At 41.1% G+C, this 20,010-nt stretch overlaps 2 protein-coding genes across 10 annotated transcripts in view; one reads left to right on the top strand and one right to left on the bottom strand.

Annotated features, from left to right (window-relative positions):
- LOC125764675 (uncharacterized) overlaps positions 1 to 5,709 on the top strand; it is a 58,096-nt gene extending 52,387 nt beyond the window's left edge. Inside the window, exon 10 of the mRNA XM_049429142.1 lies at positions 1,892 to 5,709. Within this exon, the coding sequence (XP_049285099.1) occupies positions 1,892 to 2,111 (220 nt within the window). The 3' untranslated portion in view covers positions 2,112 to 5,709. The remainder of the gene's footprint in view (positions 1 to 1,891) is intronic.
- A 649-nt stretch (positions 5,710 to 6,358) lies between these two features.
- Positions 6,359 to 20,010, bottom strand: part of LOC125764708 (octopamine receptor beta-2R) — a 90,411-nt gene continuing 76,759 nt past the window's right edge. For all 9 annotated transcript variants that reach the window (XM_049429245.1, XM_049429244.1, XM_049429246.1 and 6 more), the window contains 6 exons: positions 15,763 to 16,626; positions 15,383 to 15,481; positions 15,074 to 15,172; positions 14,804 to 14,925; positions 12,877 to 13,321; positions 6,359 to 12,703 (listed from right to left, as the gene is read on the bottom strand). In XM_049429245.1, coding sequence (XP_049285202.1) covers positions 12,382 to 12,703; positions 12,877 to 13,321; positions 14,804 to 14,925; positions 15,074 to 15,172; positions 15,383 to 15,481; positions 15,763 to 16,250 — 1,575 coding nt within the window. In that variant the 5' untranslated portion in view covers positions 16,251 to 16,626 and the 3' untranslated portion in view covers positions 6,359 to 12,381. The remainder of the gene's footprint in view (positions 12,704 to 12,876; positions 13,322 to 14,803; positions 14,926 to 15,073; positions 15,173 to 15,382; positions 15,482 to 15,762; positions 16,627 to 20,010) is intronic.

The following is a 20,010-nucleotide window of genomic DNA, read 5'->3' as shown; positions in this document are numbered from 1 at the left end:
ATCTCAAACTCTCTTAATGACGCTGAGATCTAACTGATATAACTTTTTTGAAGAAATCTCAAACTAAAAATCATCTCCAATTATGTTAAGGCCTAAGCAAAGTCTATAATTGACAGCCTATTACAGAGGAGCCGAAGTACTTTAGTCATATTCTAAGGTTCGGCCCAGCTGGCATATAGATGTTCGGTTGGAGCGTCGTTATATTATTTTTAAAAGATTTGAAGAAACATAATATTAATATTTTCATAAGGTATTAATCCCGAAAACTTGCGCTGGTACAATTTAGCAATTTATTAAAATTAACAAAATCATTATAAAAAAACACACTTTTAAAATATTCCATTTAAGTGCCTTCTTCTCATTTCGGAAGCCATTGTCGTGCTTCGTTTGGTCATCTAAATAGCTGCCCAATTTCTTTTTCTGGTTGTCACCATTTAATGGAAGCGTTCAATTAATGCGTAGGATTGCTTTCGTCTTGTTTCGGCTACTCCGAACACGTCAGAATATTTTACAAAAGACGCAAAAAAATGCCCAGAAAATCATGAATATCGCTTCCATTATGCGACGTGCTGCAAAAGTTTTCGCTTGTAATCGAAATAAAAACGCAAAATAAAAAATAAAAATAACAAAAAACAGAAAAAAAACACCAAAAACCTCGTAAAGTTTCAAATGAAACACTCTCCTCCTTTCCGATCACTTCACTTGATCCCTTGATACCCCTGTTTCCCTTCCTACGTTCACGTTCACGTTGGTCACGAATCGGAGGGCAGAGCAGCCACTCAACGGCTCGTTATCCGCAAGAATGATTGCCGCGAATCAAAAGTGAAAAGTGGCTGTAATCGGAGCTGGGCAGGACATTTTCCTTTCCTTTTTTTTCTGTTGTTGCTTTTACGCTCTGTGGATACGTTCGTTATACGTTCTTTCGGTCCCGGTCACACTGTTACGGGCACACAGTGACAGAGCAACGTCACGAGTACTTGCACGCACACTCTGCCATCGGGCGCTTCGGAGCCTGTGCCCGGATTATCCGTCTGTTTATCATTCAGTGTGAATACCGACTGCGACTGGCAACAATTACCAAAGCAGCCAAACAATTCCAGTCGAACGGATGCATGCATGTCGGCGGAACATGAACCATATGCGAGATGTACATACACCGTTGATTTGAGCACGCTGTCAACGCATGTCAAGTCATTGTGCTCGCGGTGAAATATGAACTGACTTCAGTTTCCGCTTTTTTGGAAGCATCAGTTCTTACCTCATCGGAAGCTTGCCAACAACTTTTCAGAGGATTCGGTTCGGTTTGTGCGTTTCGTATTTCAACACTCCGCCCATCCCCCCAAAAGGGACGTTGGGATGTATCGTCCCCTGTTCCCAATGGGAAGCCGATTTTTCGGATTACACAACCAAAGTCAGATAAAACAAACGGAATATAAAGTGGTCTTTCAACCGTTGGATCTTGGGGATCAGGAACCAATGCGGCGCTATGTTGCTTGGAGGGGTTGCGTGTGGAAGTGAATGACAAATTGAAACATAAAAAAGCGAACTCAACTTTAAACGAGTTTGGACAAGCGTAATACCGTTGCCCGGTACCAAGAAATGAATTTAGTTATGTTTTGCTTTTTTGTTTGAATTTCTTTTGTTCTTTTGTTAGCATTTACTTAAAAAGAATCACACTGTGAACCGTAGGCCTGAACCTTTTACATCCCGAGGCGAACAAATTTCGTTTCTTTCCGTTTTTGGTTTTTATAATATCTGTTCCGTGTATCACTCGGTGAAGGAATTGATAAATTCTCCCTTCATGCCATAAATGATTGTTTCAAAACATTACAAAACTTTCAACTTGCCGGAAGGTAAAAAGTATTCTTTGTCCGTTTTTCACCCTTTACAGGTACGTCATCACATCGCTCTGCGGCGAAGAAGCTTGTCCATGTCCGGACGTCGTCATCACGATACTGTTCTGGATCGGGTACTTCAACTCAACGCTTAATCCGCTCATCTACGCCTACTTCAACCGGGACTTCCGGGAAGCATTCCGGAATACGCTCCAGTCCCTGCTGCCGTGCTTTGTCCGGCGTAGCCCGTACGGTCACAGCGTGTACTATGTGTAGTATTAAGTGCATACCCGTAGGTTATACATATAGACGATTTCTTCAATTTTGATTTTGTTTGCTTTTTGTTCGAATCGGATCAGCTTCGCGGAAGAAAAGACGACATTTGTTTCAACTTGTTGTTAGTGTTTCTCTTTTTTTTTTCTTGCGGCGAAGACGCAACAGTAAAAACCCTCCGACGCTGATTGAATGAACCGCGTATGATGAATATCTTCATCAAACAGTGCCCCATGTTTGCCCTTTCTTATAACGGCGTACCTTTTTTGTCTACCCACGGGAGCAACCACAACTCCATGTCTCGAAACCCCCCTCAAAAAAGCATCCAAACTCCTTCCCGCCCTCGACCCCGACCCGTCGTTGATAAGCTCTCTGCGGTAAGCTTTTTGCTCCGCGGGGTATCATGCTGATCGAGTCTGACACTTTGTGCTGCATAATTGAACGATTTCGGTACCACCCGCAAAGGTGTCACAAATTTGGGCAAACGCCTGGAAGCAGGCAGGGTGGCAGGAATGGTCGGGTGTTTGGATTCAAAATCGAATTAGACAGCTGCTTACAACGCATCGAAGAGACGCAATCGGGGAAGTTTACGGTTGCAAAACTGGCCCCACTATTGACTCACCGGTGTAAAGCCGTTTTGTGGACCCGTTCCGACAGTGCCCGGGGGTCGTGTCACCTCGTCGCACCGCCCGGGGGGGCAAAAAGCGCGTTTTGTCGCTCGAACCCTGACTGTTTGCTCACTTTGCCAGCCCGGCAGATTGTGTCAGCTTTGATCAATTCACGCGACTCGCCTGTTCGGCAGCGGACAAATATTGACAAACATTGCCGAGCGTATTGCTTCCTGCATCCTGCCCCTCAAGCCAGCACGATGGGCTGCGTGTGGTACACATACACTCGGGTGGTTTGGATGTGTTCGTAACTGTACCAGCGAAACGATCCGGAGCGAGCGTCACGGTAAGCAAACATACGGGAGGTGCAAACGCTTTCAGCGTTATTTACCCATCAGCTTTTTCCCCAAAAGGGAATTGGCTACCTGTTTGAATGTAACTTGCTCGTCAACGGGCCTTTTGCAGTGCTTTTTTTGTGTGTGCCGAAGGCGGAACGGTAGCTCGCTCTCGCAGGACCAAATTTGGCAATAATCCGATTTCCAGCATGGCAGTGCTGGAAGTTCCTTATGCTGGGAAATGGTGGTGGTGATGAGCTCGAAGTTACAATCAATATTGATTCCATACACCTACACAACGTTCTAAGCAGAAGCGCACAAATTTTAATGGGAATTAAAAACAAAACATGTCTCTAACCGGATGATAGTGTATTAAACATTTGCTTTTTTTTGTCTCCCGTCCCTAAAAATAGAAATATTTCTTTGTGATTACAAACGAGATTCGTACGAAAGAGAGATCCTTGCAAAAAAACATCACTTATAGGTACTTTAGTTTTTTAGAGACCTTTTTTTTTCTTCCTCGAAATCGAAACTGTGTTCTTGTTTAATATTACGGACCCAAACAATGCACCGAGTACATAGTGTGAAATGTAGCAATAATAGCTGTTATTAAATGAATTTCCTCTCACAAACCAAGAGAATCCTCTGTTTTGCCTTCCTCCCATACTGGACAGTTGTAAGGCATGAAGCGTCCTATATCGCTATCTGTATGTACGCCAAACCGTCAATGTTTGTCTAAGCACAAACATCACCAGCAGCAGCCACATACGCAACATGTCCTACCACACGTAGATGTTACCTGTAGATGTGTGAATGCCGATGTGTCTAAACACTAAAGTCGAGACGTACTCGCGCTATATCAAAGTAAATTGACGAAGGCGCTTGAAACCTGAGGCAATGAAATTTAGGTGTTCATAAATTCATAGCATAGTGGATCTCTTTGTTTTAAAGAGACGAAACTTGATAGCGTTACGACATAGCCAAGGTAGTGATCGGTCTGAATTTTAGTTCACACGAAGCTTTACATCATTTCGCGCCAAAAATCGGTTGCCTCCTGCAACGGCTTAGTAGTGTTAGGTTCGGGAAAGCGCATGATGAAATATTTCACTAAAGGAGTGAATACTTTCATACCACGTATAGTGGCGCCCTCGACGTGAAAGCTTCCGCTGTTTGTTGTTTAGTGCGAAACGTAACGAGGCTTTACAAGCTGCGCCATTTTACAGTTCAAAATGGAGAATAACATTTCATTGCGTTTCAACGGTGAATGCAGATTGTTTATATTTTCGACCGAAACGAATAGATAGAAAGAGTTTTGTTTTTACAACATTGCAATCCAAACCGACAATCCAGCGCGTTAGGGCAGACTTTTGGTTTTCTCCATTTACAGCTTTGATTGTATTTCTTTTGTAAAAGAATATAAAAGACAGCAAAGCAGTAATAAATGTTAGTGGGCAATGTTTTTTTGTAGCAAATATATTGATGCAGCATGCAGTAAATTGCAAGTTAGGATTGAAACAAATAGAAGAAAACTAAAAAACACTGTGTGAATCGAAATGATGAACGCTCGAAGGGGCTGCAGCCATTTCATCAAAGTACTGTTAAAAACTTTCAAGTGAGAAAACTCCTAGCTTAAACATTCAGACGGGTAAATTAACACTAGTAAACGTTGCGCACGGTGTTAGTGTGTGTGTGTGAAATATTTTGTATAGAAACCGTAGCGAAACATTCTAACAAATGAAACACTCACAAAGCAGAGAAGAAGCAAAAATCAAGCAAACAAACACAGCGCCACACGCATGTAAAGGTTGTTCCCCTCCCTGTAATCATATCCGTCAAGATATTGGCGGCAATATTCATCAGCCGACTGTGCAAAATCTATAGTTTACGAAAAAAAAAACAAACGCAAACAAATTAGCCTGCAAACTATTGAAGTTAAAGTAATGTTTACTAATAGAACCGCTACTGCTGCTGAAGCGTCAAACAGTTTATGGTAGTGTTGGAAACTTTGCGAACAGCAAGCAGCAAACAACAAACAAACAAAAAAAAACAACCATATCCCCGCACAAGGAGAAAACGTACGATGTTAAACCAACGCAACATGATGCACACGCTAGTTAACTGAAAACTGTATCGCTGTTTGGTGTATATGTTGGTTTGTATGTGTGTGTATGTTTGTGTGCATGTGTGAGTGTGTAGTGGGTGAGAGATTACGTGTAGAGCAGTATATGATTTTCAAAAACACTTCGGTAGGGTCGAAGGCATGATTTTTTGTTAAAAAAGAAAAGCTATCCGTTAACAACTATTTGTAAGAACTTTCTGCTACGGTATTGTTGGGTTTTTGGCGTTTGAAAGCGTTCGGTTTGGTAAGAATAAGGATTTAGGTGAAACGATTGTGCTCTCTCACTAGGCGAAATTGTAGGTAAGCTATGCAACGCGCTATACCAAGCGTTCTGATGGAAAGTATTTTTTTCCACCAGTGGAAGGTCTTTATCGGAAAGGATATATTTATTTACTGGTAATGAAACACATCTTGATAGACAACAGATTCCTGCTATCGCATGTATCTTCACTAACGGAGGTTCTCTCTCTCTCGAATAACAATAAACACTTGCAAACAACCGTGAATAAAGACTGTCGAAAATAGAAACCAATGTTAAATGCCAAAGTGTAACTAACTAGTGTTGCCGTGTGCTTCGGAAAATGCCTGGCTGTGAAAGAAAATTTGTTTTTCTTTTGGTTGATAACTCTTTGAAAGAAGCTGAGGGTGAAAATTGAAGGTGTGTCACGGAAAATGTGACTTCTCTTATGCAATGGAGGCGCCTAGTGGTTTGTAGAAAACGAACAAACTTCTTGTTGTAAAATGATAAACTATAATTAAAAATTATAATGATATTTTTTTTAAATTAAAGTATTCTTTTTATTTTCTAAAACAATAATACATTATGAAATATCCACATAATCCTTTAATAAGAAACATAATTATTTAATATTTTACGCACATCTATTTTGAACGTCTGTCATGTAGCGCCATCTATATGTGAGAAACAATATCAGTTTGTATGTATAACAGCACAACGGATTCGATTGAATTATAACGTCACGCACAGCGGAACGAGTGAGTATCATTTTTTACATTTCATTTCATTATTAGCATAAACTTTACAGTTCTCATGATTTGTTTGAGAAAAATTTACAAAAAAAAAGTTTTTATTTATTCAACAGAAGACTAAATAATCTAAATTAAATTGAAATAACTTACCATTAAAGAAAATTAAATAGTGATATTAATGCAATAGTTCGAGTCATGTAAAGTTTACATCATTTTAATCATTTCTGTTTTATTCAGTGAAACGCATTCAATTCAACGTCACCATTACTGAGGGCGGGGGGAAAATCAGAAGACTTAATAAATAATTATACGCTTTTTGTCTTCTACGCTAAGCTTCGACTCTAATGATCAAATGTTGCTCTGATACAACGGCCTTTTAGTCTTTTTCCTAGTTTAAAATAAAACACCATAAGCAGCTCGCAGCAACAATTCCACTCATACCGTACTGGACGGCTGGCTGGAGCCTCCGTTCTCTATTACTCTGTTCTCGGTATCATAGATATTGGATGAGTCCTTACTACTCTTCCCGCTCATAGGTGAAATAAATGCATACCATCCATGTGTGAACGATTTTTAATTTGTGCTTTCGGAACCCAAGAACGTGATCGCTGATGGATTGTTAGGTTTTTGTTTCTCATGCTGCAAATTTAGAATCTTCAGAGCTCCTAGAGCTTTTATCCATATCCTCAGGATAATCTCACTCTTATCACCTCATGTCGGGTCACTTCATTTTTTAGCATTTGAACCTTTATGGCACCTTTCACTACTAACGATTTTCATTGTTTTTTTTTTAATAAATAGAAACTTTTACTTTTGCTTTAGATCCAAATGAATCGAGTTGGTTAAATACAAAACAAAGCGATACAAAAGGACCAACGTAATTTCATGGTTTGTTGTTGTTTCGCTTTCGTGTTGATCTTTGTGGTTTTGTTGTTCGGTTTAGTGTTCGATTTCGGAAACTGAACACCATCTTAAGGATAACATTTACACCAGTTAAAGTTATCTATTTGTTAAGCATCAGTTATACGACTAGACCCATTAACGCTACTTGTGTATTTGTATATAAATTTTCTACTACGAATGTTCTAAACCCTTTCTGTCACTTACAACCCCTTCACGCACGCACTCACACACACAAACACACCCATTCTCCTTCTTATTTCTCATTTCTACATTGCTGTAGCATGATTTTGCTTTTTTTTTATTCCCGTCCTGCTCATACACACGCACAGACATACACACACACTGGTTAACTCGGTTGCTATGGATGATTTGCTTTGTATCATTTTTTATGGTCTACTTTGAAGGGTTGCATAGGGGGAGAAAGGGAGAATGGGGAACATTCGGTGAAAGTAGGGAAACAGTTTTGATTGTTGAACGCCAGATTTGTTACATTTTGCCATTTTCGGTAGCCACGATACATGGGTAAGTTAATTATGTACGAGATGCACACACACAGTAAGCGCTTGGACCAATTCCTCCCGAGTGCCGGCGGTTAACTGGAAACGCTTTTGCCTTTAAGGAATTGAACCATCTCCAGCCATTCGTGTCTTTGATGGACGATGCTCTCTGTCTGTGTTTATACAACTTTATTTACTGTTTTTTTTTATTCTCGCCACTTCAGCTCCTTCGTACACACGTTTCGCGTGCGTTTTATTCATCAGTATTTATCGGTCGGCCAGTGCGCCACTCGACCTTTCCGCGTTGTGCGTAATTGCGTGCGTACTGTATAAAGGGGGTTTGTAAGAAGTTTTGTATTACTATTTTTAGTTAACGTGTATCGTAATGCCGCACACATCCCACATGTACAATCCGTCGCCTCGCTGTCCGTAGGAAGAAAAACAGGGAAGGATTTGTTACTTGTTTTTGACTTTGCGTAATGTTTGCATTTTATGAATTATATTCCACTACGCGTTGATTCTGATTGTTTGCTCTTCCGCTTCCGAGTTGTCTTTGTTTTTTGTACAACGATACTCACTCGCATACACCCAGTGCAGCAACGGTTGTCTACTGCACACATACGCACCTCCACACAAACACACACACACCCTTATCCTGCATTCGCTCTGTCACATGCACACCCTTGATAGCCCTCCCCAACCGTCCCACGTGTACCTGCAAAATACACTAGCACACTAGTTCCGACCGGAAGCATCCGAGCATTTTCTCTGTTAACAGCACACTTTGAAGGTTTTTGGTTTTTTGTCTGCCCCATTTATGTTCTGGCATTTACAGACGAAGCATATCCGTGCAACACGAGCTGCACATGCATGCAACATTTTACAACGACGTTTAGAAGTACTCTCTACATCACTACCTTTATCAAACGATGAGCTAGAAGGGAGTGGGAGGATTTGAAATGGGGAGTTGTTGAGGGAAAAGACGGGCAAGTGGGTGAGGATGAAAGGTACATTAGTGTAACTCCGCAAGGAAGGAAGGTTCAAAAGAAGGAAGGTTTTTTTTTGGAAACGACTTACTTTCCTTTGGAAGATTGATTTATATTGGAAGTGATGGGTGTATATTTCGAAACTACTGTACACGCTTCAAAGGGTAAAAAAAATTATATACCGCTTTTGATATTACTCCCCATTTCGCCATGCGTTTCCCTTTATCGAGCTCTCTAATCGAAATATTTCGATCAATGTCTTAAGCCGTCATTCGCTGATGCAAATCGTCCATTTATGTTTAACTTGCTTTAAATAATAATTTCTCTAACAAAATAAATATTGCAATAAAAAAGCTATACTCCATTTATCAAAGAAAAATACTTTTCCCTTTTGAACGGATGTATTTTTCCCTCTCTTCTTTCTCTATGATTTCTACAATTTTCCGACGAGACGGGTAGAAAAATGGACGATGAAATTACCCCTATAGTTCTACACTGTTCCTGCTCGTATTTCTCTACCAATCCATCAAAAACGAGTGCACATCGAATGATAAACGATTGGCCATCCGCCCACACGATGGCGGTGACCTTTAATCGGGACTACTTTTACTTATTACCATAATCCTAACATTCCATCTCACCGGTTTTGTTTTCACCGCCAGCTCGAACTAGCAGTTTTAAATATTATTCTTCAATTTTACTTCACTTGATTTTTTTACACTTAATATTGCTTTTTTTGTATTATTCCAACAACTTAGCGCTTTACGTTTTGCAAAACCGTAACGGTTTTTGCAGGGCTTTGCGGTTTTAGCAGTTCTGCATTAGCAGAGGTGCACCATCCAAATGCATCACTTTCTATGCCGGTGGTATGTTTTCCTTTGATTATTGAATTCTTTATCTTCGTCAGCTTACGTTACGTGTGTTTATGTGTGTTGCTGTTGGGTTTTTGCTCGGGGAAACGCGAGAAAAACGGGAAGGAATTATTTGATTCGAAAGGGATCAAACAGACAGCATTAGCACAGAATTGGAAGCTTTCGAAAGCGCAAAATGAAATTTGCATCTCATTGCAACGGGAAAAGTAAAGTGTATCGTACGCATCGACAACATTATTGGTGAAGTCGCGTTCCGAAATTGCATACGAAACGATGTCGAACGTACTCCGATCTTGTATTCAATCCGGAAAAGGAATCAAGTCGAATCACAACCAAACTGACCCGGCGGGGTTTTTGCTCTTGTGCTGTTTGCTAACCTTTCAGCAATCAAACGTCTGTTCGTCTCGTGTGTTGAACCACATTGATCGCGATCGGGACGATTGCTATCTCGGGACACAATCACGAACATCAGCGATGAACGCTACGGCAAAGGTATGTAAATTACTTCCAACGCATCACGACCCGTTGGCAATTATAAGCAAACAGTGCAACAGTGCAACAGTAGTGAATCCTCGCCATCCTTCCAGAGAGAGAGAGCGAGCGGATTGGATCTCGCGAAGGGATTGCTTTTAAATTGATACCGTTCCAAGTTCCAAGTCGCTGGCGATGTTTATCTGTTTTTCATTGCATTTACATGCGCACGCCCACACCCATCCGAGACAACGATGCCACGCACACGGTCTGCCTCGGTTTGTCAATTAATTCGTTCCGAACGATCCGGTTCCAAAACAGTAAAAACAACTAACCCCTGCTGTTGGGTTTTTCGCAGCAGAAGCGAAGGAAACCATGTTCCTGCAGCCATCGTTGCTTTTAAAACTGACCAATCAGAAAAGCTTACTTTTCCAACGCGGCAAATCGCAGTGCATGTGTTTGACCATCAATCATTACAAGCACGCGGACATCGATATGCAACGCTGGAAAATGCGCCAAATGGAATGCAAGTCCACCGAAGTGGTGCAACATGTCGCACGTGTATATCTTGGCATGGTGCCAGCATAAAAGTGATCCGACCGGATCTGGTAGATAATTGAGTGTTAAAGATATTGCACGAATGTATTGTCCATGGAGCGAATTTTCGTTTACAACTTGGGAGGGAAAATTATTGTTTTTTTCACTTGATTTTTTTTTTTTGCTTGCTTGTGTTAAGACTGCTCACGGGTAACATTTTGTCACTGATTCGACGCCTTCCGTAGCAGTATAATGATGAAATTTTGTTACACACTTTATTCATTCACTTTACATTTACATTTTACGTTCGATGTAGTTTTTTGGGTTTTTTCTCTCTCTCTCTCTTTCTTCATTTCACAAACTACGAAACTTATTGTAGATTACGATCTGCTAAACGATCTGTTTGCTTTGCATGCTTTGCTTTCAGTTCAGTAAATCGGTTCGACATACAATCCGAAGGAACCCCGAAAACTTGGGCATTCTTATTCATCTAATGGTTTTTTTGTAATATTTATTGGCTACATTTTCCATTACTACTTTGTCTAATGATACCACCATTACATTTGCTACAATGCTGCAATGCTAAATATTAACATTCATTCACCATTTTTTCACTAGCTTTCTTGTGTCATGTTTACAGTTACATTCGCACGTTTTTCGCTTTTCGGCTTTTCTCACCTTTTTTTCTCTCTTTGCTACATACTACACAATACGTTTGATGTACGGACTATAATTTCTTACGAACAAATACCCGCTTTGAATAGTTATGCTCTGTGTGTGTGTTTTTTGTGTATCTTGAATCATGTGTACGAGTCTGTATATTGTTAAGAATGTATATCGACTTTTTGTTTAATGTTTTGCACAAGGATGTTGTGATACTAAATTGATTTCTGTTATATGTTTTACAATTTATGTTTTACGTCACATTGGTTTACATATCCGCTTCCGTTCCGTTTTTCCCATCTTGACAGCGTGCGACGCTTTTTTGACGCTTTCTACACCAAGATTCGTTGCACTTTGCAACACCTTTCGAGCACACACACGCCCTTTTAAGACTGATCGTGCACAGATCATTTCGTTTTGGGGTTTGTGTCGCATGAATGCATCACGTACCCCGACACGGGTTGGATAAAAACTGGCAGCGATTCGTCTAATTTTTTTTCTGTCTTTCAGTAGTAGTGGAGTGGGATGGTAAGAAGAAGAGTAGATCCACTCACTCTTAACGCAACCCTACAGCTGCACCTCGAATGCGTACAGTTGTCCTTTGCCCTTTCGGAGATGCCAAGAAAGCCACCTCCACTTTTCTTCGCTTAAGTGTGATGGTTTACGCTAGCGTATGCTAATTTTGGGACTTGCCGTTGTTTTTTTATTGCTGGAAAGAAGACGGAAATAACTGTCCGAGAATAGATTCTTTTTTGTGTGAAGACGAATGCGGGAACGTATATGAAACACCAGCGTATATCTGAGCGTTATAGGCAGATAATGGGAACATACTGTGTGTGCGTGCAATTATTATATTCCCTAAAGTTGATAACCTATAACAATCTGGCGAACGAGAACAGTGACCGGTTCTAGAGCTAGTATTTAAAAAATAAAACAACACTACACAACTAAACAGACTTGTCTCGAAACGACTCAATAAACTATGAGCTAATGTAATAAATACATAACCAAGCAATAGATTCCGATGTATAAACTCTTAACAGGTCTAGTGTACTAACTAGTGCAACAGAAGCGTTTGTAGCGTATCCTTGGTAACGACATGTGACATGTTTCCTCTGACAGGAGATTTTCCACTTCCGGTTGCACACAACATGATCTAGTCTTCTTTGGCATGTGGCATGAAGGGGGGTAGGAGGAGCGCAAGGGAGAGGGGGAAGGAGAGATATGTACCCCATTCACTCGAAGAACCGGGTACACTCGGTGGCTTCAGAATCGACATCATCGTACCGCCGTTACAGGCTCTCACCGATCTCGCTATTGAACCGATCCGTCTGGGACGAGGGCCGTAGGTAGCTCTCCGAGTATACACTCTTGGCCCGGCAGTCGTACCGTAGGCTCGCACGCCGTACGTTAATGTCTAGTGGGGACGTTTCTCGGCGCCACCAGGCACAGAACATGCAGTCGAGCGTGTTCCGGAACGCTTCCCGGAAGTCCCGGTTAAAGTAGGCGTAAATGAGCGGGTTCAGGGTGGAGTTGAAGTACCCGATCCAGAAGACTAGTGCAACGACTATATCCGGATTGGGACATTTGTCGCACAGCGAGGTGATGATGTACCTGGGACGGGAAGGGCGAGATGAAGTTGGGTAAATTTATTGTTTATATAAAATACAGCTTCCATCCGGTTAAGAATTTAATCAGACTGAATGCATACATACAAACTTAAACTTAAACCTGAAGCTCAGCTGGGTAAATATTTCATGCATATATTGCATCAACCGCCTACTCACCAGAGGAAAAACGGAAGCCAGCAAAGTATGAACGTTCCCATAATGATGCCGAGCGTTCGGGCAGCCTTGTGCTCTCGCTTCATCTTGATCAGATGCCGATCCTTGGTTGGCGTCTGTTCCGCATCCACCTCGTGCAGGGTAAGCGTCTTCGACGAACCACTACCACTGAGTGCCTCCCCATTCGTACCGCCCCCGCTGCCACCACCCGCGCCCCCACCCACGTTGTGTTGATGCATCAGCATGGCAGTGCCTTGCCGGAGGGCCAGCTGCTTCTCCTGCCGGTTGGCCTCGCGGAATATCTGGAAGTACGTGAACACCATGATCGTGCAGGGGATGAAAAACGAGATGGAGCTGGAGATGACCGCGTACGGCTTGTTGACGATGAACAGGCAGCTGTCCGGGTTCAGCAGCACCTCCTTCTTGTGCTTGTCCGTGGTGTACCAACCTAATGACCAACGTGATTTTGGGTGATAAAAAGAGAAATCAAAAGAAGCGAACGTGACATATTGTGGTTGTGGTTAATGATTAATTATTCATACAAATCGATTAACATTTAAGGTTGTGGTGATAATGATCGTCCTTGATGTTTGGTGTTACGATCGAAACAACCAATAATGGAAGCATGCATCATAAACATGTAAACAACAACTAACTGCCGCGCTTAATGACCCTCACACTAGCAAGAAATGTTTCCGTTTCACGAGCTGATAATGTGTAGACTATTTTGACCTTTTAGAATACCTCATTTGTATTCACCTAGTTGATTTAGTTCCTTGTTTGGTGAATTGATGGTCATTTATGTTTTTTTTGTATTTAAAAAGCATCCCTTAAATACTATCTTAAAAAAAAGATTCTGTAAATTTGAATCTCCTAAGGGGTTAGCCTTGGTTTTTTTTGGGAAATTTAGCAAAATTTTAAAAATTGATTTATTTTGATGCGAATTGGTTGAACTAAGTTTCTTTTCACTCAAATAATGCTCTTAATAGAAGAAAGCATAAAAAATAAGAAAAAAATAAAAAGTTCTGAAAACCCGAAAATTTCCTAAGGGGATTGATTTATTTTGATGCGAATTGGTTGAACTAAGTTTCTTTTCACTCAAATAATGCTTTAAATAGAAGAAAGCATAAAAAATAACAAAAAAAAAAAATCTGAAAACCCGAAAATTTCCTAAGGGGTTAGCCTTGATTTCTTTTGGGAAAATTAGCAAAATTTTAAAAATTGATTTATTTTGATGCGAATTGGTTGAACTAAGTTTCTTTTCATTCAAATAATGCTTTAAATAGAAGAAAGCATGAAAAATAAGAAAAAAATAAAAAAAATCAGAAAACCCTAAAATTTCCTAAGGGGTTAGCCTTGGTTTTTTTTTGGAAATTTAGCAAAATTTTAAAAATTGATTTATTTTGATGCGAATTGGTTGGAATAAGCTTCTTTTCACTCAAATAACGCTTTAAATAGAAGAAAGTATAAAAAATAAGAAAAAAATAAAGAAATCAGAAAACTCGAAACTTTCCTAAGGGGTTAGTCTTGGTTTCTTTTGGGAAATTTAGCAAAATTTTAAAAATTGATTTATTTTGATGCGAATTGGTTGAACTAAGTTTCTTTTCACTCAAATAATGCTTTAAATAGAAGAAAGCATAAAAAAAACAAAAAAATATAAAATTCTGAAAACTCGAAAATTTCCTAAGGGGTTAGCTTTGGTTTTTTTTGGGAAATTTAGCAAAATTTTAAAAATTGATTTATTTTGATGCGAAATTTACTTAAATACATCCACCGATTCGTTTTCATCAACGAACGATGGAACATTGAAGCTCTAAACGATTATAATATTATTATCACTTGCCCTGAACTTCCATATAGGTGTCAACCGTGAGGATGGTTTGATTAGGAGCTTTAGTGCAAACTCATTCATTCGACACTTGCTACTTACCGGCAAAGATCGGCACGAATGACAACAGCGCTGGTGATATCCATGTAGTTAATAACATTATCGCTACGACTCGCTTCGTCATGCTTATCGGATACTTAAGTGGTTTTACTATGGCATAATATCTGAAATGATAACGTTCGATACGAAAGGTGTTACGGAAGGTTAAGTTAGCTAGATTAATTGTTATTTTCACTTTAACTGCTATCCGTTGTGTTCGCATTTGCTAAGATATGAGAAATTTTTAATTCTAAAAATGTTTTATTCGCATACCTATCCACTGAAATACAGCAAAGGTGAAGTATACTGGCGGTGGAGAAGTAGACATCCAGGCTGTTCCATACATCACACATAAACGACCCAAATTTCCAGCTGTTTAAGACAAGTCAATTCAATTATTGAAACCTTTTTACTCTACTGTAATACATTAAACTAATAAGATTATAAAGATTATCTCACTTTTAAAAATACTACGCAAAAGCTCTTCATTCAATGCTAGTCATCGACCGAAGATGACGTTATGGTTTTTCCGAACTTCAAAAACGAACGAAAAAAAGGATGAATCCCATCACTATTGCTTACCTTCCCGTTAATTGTACACTAAAGTTGAATGTCATGGCCATCATTGCCACCATGATGTCAGCCATGGCGAGCGATACGACGAAATAGTTCGTGATTACCCTGCAAAGGAGGAAAACGACGATTAAGACATTTTAGCCGGACGATAGTCTACAACGGGGTTCGCTCGAGTCTTCGCCAAAGTTCCCTACCATTAGTTGCGCATTTTACACACTAATGATCATTTCATCGACTCTACCATCAACCTGAAGGTATGTTGACGCATTAGCACGTCCGCAAACTAGTAACTGCGATCCGTAGCCGGATAAAACAGGTTTTGGCTTTTTCTTTTGTTTTCGATTGGAGACCGGCAGGAACAAAAATACGCTCCTCACCGTGCTTACCTTAACTTCCTATGGCGTTTGACGGAGATGATGACGAGCAAGTTGCCAAAGATGGCCGCCACTATGATGAACATCATGATGGAAGCCTTCAGCACCAGCAGCACCACGTCGATCCATTCGCCACTAACACCTCCATCGACGATCGATTCATCCGCACCGGGCGTCTCCATCGAGCTGCCGATGGGTGCGGTTGATGAGAAGCCCTGCAACATTATGCTGCTTCCGGACGCATCGAATATGGAGAGCGTGTCCGCACTGGCAGTGGCACTTTCCAGCGCAGATTCTGCTGCTGCTGCTGCTGCCGCCGCCGACGCCGATGACGACGCCAGTGTGCCAACGTCCCGATCACGGGCACTTTGATTGAAGAACAGACCACCGTCGGCGAGTCCGAGCGACGAAGCCAGCAGGGCGGCGGCCGACTGCAGGTGCGAGGATGACGAGGATGAAACCATGTATTTTGTCGTGTCATCGTTGGAAGGATTCATCATACAGTATACGGGACGCAGGACCACACCACACTGTCCGGTTCGGCCCCACTTCGCTTCGTGCGTCCCCTTCGTTGCTTCACTCACTCAGGTTGGTGGAAAACCTTTTTTCACGCCACACTACACTTCAACACACCCTCTACACGCTCTATCTCACACACTTACACTTACGCGCACACATACACGGTTACTGGCGAACGGTAAGGAATTCCATTGGAAGGAGCAAAGCTTTCGCTACGGGGTGCTGCTCAGTGACACTTCATCTTTGATTTGATGATCATTAATTTTCTGCTAGTTCTGCGAACCCTCGTACACATCTTGAGTGAAATGGTTTCAATAGTTCACACACCGGGTGATAAAGTTGAATGTAGGAATGTTCCTGGAATTGGAGAGAGAAAGAGAGAAAGAGAAATTTAGAAAAGTTGTATAAATTCTTTGAAAATAAGACATATTCTAGCTGACAAAAGTGTCGCTCCAGACAAAATATTTAATAATGAACTAGCTTATAATATGAAACGAAAATATTAGTTGAAAAACTACCTCGGCATTGGGTTCAGCATATATATTCTAGACGATAATAAAGACAATTCTTTATTTTATGGGACTTTAGTTGTCTTTAGAATTACTACCTTTAACTTGTAAATGCTTATAGCAGCTTTCCAACAAATATTAGTATCTGTACATTGCTCTGTAATAACACTGAATGCACCCGGTGATTTGAGACAATACTTCCGCTATCTTCATCTCACATCTTATCAGAGCGCTGGAGCGCTTCGAACGCCATACACAAAGTTTTATTTCTAGCTTCTGCCTCACTATCTCTAAAAGACGCGTAAAACTAACTTAGCTTCTCCGTTTCCCATCTGACATGTGTCAATTGCACGTAAAGCGGGTCGAAATTGCCCAGCGATCATGAAGAAAGCACTTTGTCGTAATAAAATTACTGCTTGCAAGGTGCATCTCGATGTATCGCTCTTTATCGTGCAAGAATGATATGTGTCTTGGGATATTTCCTTCCTTCGGTGTGGTTCACCCATAAGCGCCAGCGGGAAGGCATATGGTCGGTACGGAGCTGGTTGGAAAATGTCCGCTTTGAAGTGACACACTCTTTATCAAAACATTGCACCTGACGTCCGTTCAGATGTGGACCGGAAGGCTCTGTGAAACGGAGCATGAAAGTAAGCACAATGCGTCACGTCCACGCCAAGTGGATAAGAAGGAAGGGAAGTGCAACGTGTGAGAGAAATGGGTCATAGAGTTTGTTAAGGGAAAAGTCCCTCCTATTTTTTGTATTACGATTCAGGAAAATGTCCAAGCGAAGGAGAAGAATCATTTACCCTGGTAGAATGATGTCCTCCGGAAATAAGGACAGTTGAAGCTAGTTCATTCCCACCTGCCGATCGATGCTGGTAGCATATCGTAGGTAGAAAAAAATGACGATGAAAACATCTCACAGCTGAAGAGTTTTTTTTTCTTGTTGAAAACATTCCTGAATAGTGTTACTCTTCCTATTTATTAAGTTAATCGCATATTCCAGCAAACATCAGCCGTAATTTGAGTGTTTTAAACTTTGTCGAAAACATTAAAAGAAGCCATCAAGAGGATTCATTGGTCATTTGCTTACCCTTGCCCAGTTCGTCCTGTCGAGTGCTTGGGAAATGAAAAGCGGAGCAAATAATTGCAACATCAATCGTTTACGTTCTTATCCTTTGCTTTTCACCGGAATCCTAGCGTAAATTTGCTTTTAAAAGAGCAAAAAAAAAAATCATCATTCCCATCGACAATGGCCGGTACGTCAAGTTGGTAAACCAAAGTGAAACCCCGGCAAGTACTAGAAATGTGAAACAAAAGCTGGACAGGATGGAAAATTCCCCCTCGGTAGCGAGTCATGGCGCACGGTAGCATAATGAATACGCTCGTTCATAATGCACGTCTCACTTTGAGCTGCGCTGGAAAGCATCATCATCAAGCAGAAGGAATTGGTTGGAAGGGGGGTTTCTGCTGGCTGGAGGAACCCTCGGTGCATGTTGACGGTACACAGCCTCCACATTATTTGCAATGCAGATAATCGCAATAATTTCGCCAACGTTCTAGGGACGCGATGCACAGTCCTCATCTCTTGACCTGTTTTCTTCATTCTCTTAGTCACTCTTGTTCGCGCTCTCTTTCACTCACTTTCTGTCTTTTTTTTCTGTTTTTAAACTGAGCTCCATCCGTTTCAATGTTTAGAACGCATGCAATCCATCCCACATGAGCACACGCGCAGATGATCGCGCAGGAAGGAAGCGAAACCATTCATAACGCTATCGTAAGACAGTATAGCAAACGGTAACTAGCCTCAACCATACTAATGATGGTTGCACTCTCGTGTTCCTCGAGGTCATGGCATGTTTACCATGTTTTGGTCGGTGCTAGACTATCAACGATTATTTATTTTCTGTTGAGACACGGCACAGCACACTCGGTCGGTCGGACGGACGGTCGTGTCAGACGGCAATAGAAGGGAAGCTGCTCTGCACTCGCCAAAGTGCTACATTTGAGAAGAACTTATCCACCGTATCATGCCACATCCGCAATAAAACTGCACCGAAGCAGGCACGTATGATATTGCTATGAAATGAAATTTTAATAAAGAAGTTTACCCTGGAAAGTTTCATACCAGTCGACTTCATGCGCCAAATGGGACAAAATCGGAACGTAGAAGAAGCGGTTATCGTAAAACAACAGCTACACGTGAATGGAAATACGAAGCAGCTGAGCAACTCTTTGTCTTGCGGCTAGAGCAGCTTTTCTGTGGAAATCGGAAAATAATAGCAAAAGCTGCTTATGTCTTTAAGCAGCAGCGTACCGCATTCATTCAAACGTGATGGTCGGTGGTACAATATTCGCTTAATTTTTTTTGTCTTCTTTCACCTCTAATTACTAACATTTTACAGAAATGTACAGATGAGCAGGTAAAGCGCAGACGTAAAGAGTTAAGCCTTAGCTTTAAGCATGAATCCATTTTAATTGCACTCGAAACGCAGTAATTGAAAATCGCACCGTAACTTAAGTGGTACGTCAGATAATTGAACGAATCGACCGGAGTGGTCTCTTACCAAGCGGAAAGATGCGAGAATTCAACACCTGCAACAAGAAACAATCGAAAAGGCAAATAAAAAAAAACCGGATTCATTTTGTGAAATGCTTTCGCTTGCACATTCGTTCCGCTTTCTGAACGTTTTGCGAGAAGTACTCGCGCTCATCGCTTTTCCTAGCGACAAATTTGCAAATTTAATACTCTTCGAACTAAAATTCTTTTTTTATCCTTCGTTAAACACCATTCATTCATTAGAAGCTTGAAAAGTTTGCGTGACAAAGCTGGGCGTTCGTTCCATTTGTCACTTGACCTCTTTGTGTTTTTGTACCTTGCTGTATCTTTGCATCCCTTTTCTGACGCGGTACGAATTAAAGCAAAACAAATAAAACACCACGAGCTATCCATCGTTGTAGGTGTTTCGGTGTCCTTTGCACGTAAGCTCAAGATGGTGCATGTTTTAAACAACGGCATCCATCTTTGCACCTGTGCCGGAAACAAATGCCAATCACATACGCACACTATGCTCGGTCCCACGGATGCTGCTGCTACCTCTCCTGATGAAACACCGGAAAGACACTGCCATGCTACTACTGAACTTCTTTCACATCTTCGTAAGAAAGATACTTCGTTAACGAAGCAGTGACATGAAAGAGGCAAAGAAATCATACCAGTCTGACTGGTTGT

Source organism: Anopheles funestus, chromosome 2RL (genome assembly GCF_943734845.2).
Source record: "Anopheles funestus chromosome 2RL, idAnoFuneDA-416_04, whole genome shotgun sequence".
Taxonomy (NCBI): Eukaryota; Metazoa; Arthropoda; class Insecta; order Diptera; family Culicidae; genus Anopheles; species Anopheles funestus.
The sequence above is the reverse complement of the archived record's forward strand: the minus strand, read 5'-3'. Positions and strand labels throughout refer to the sequence as shown.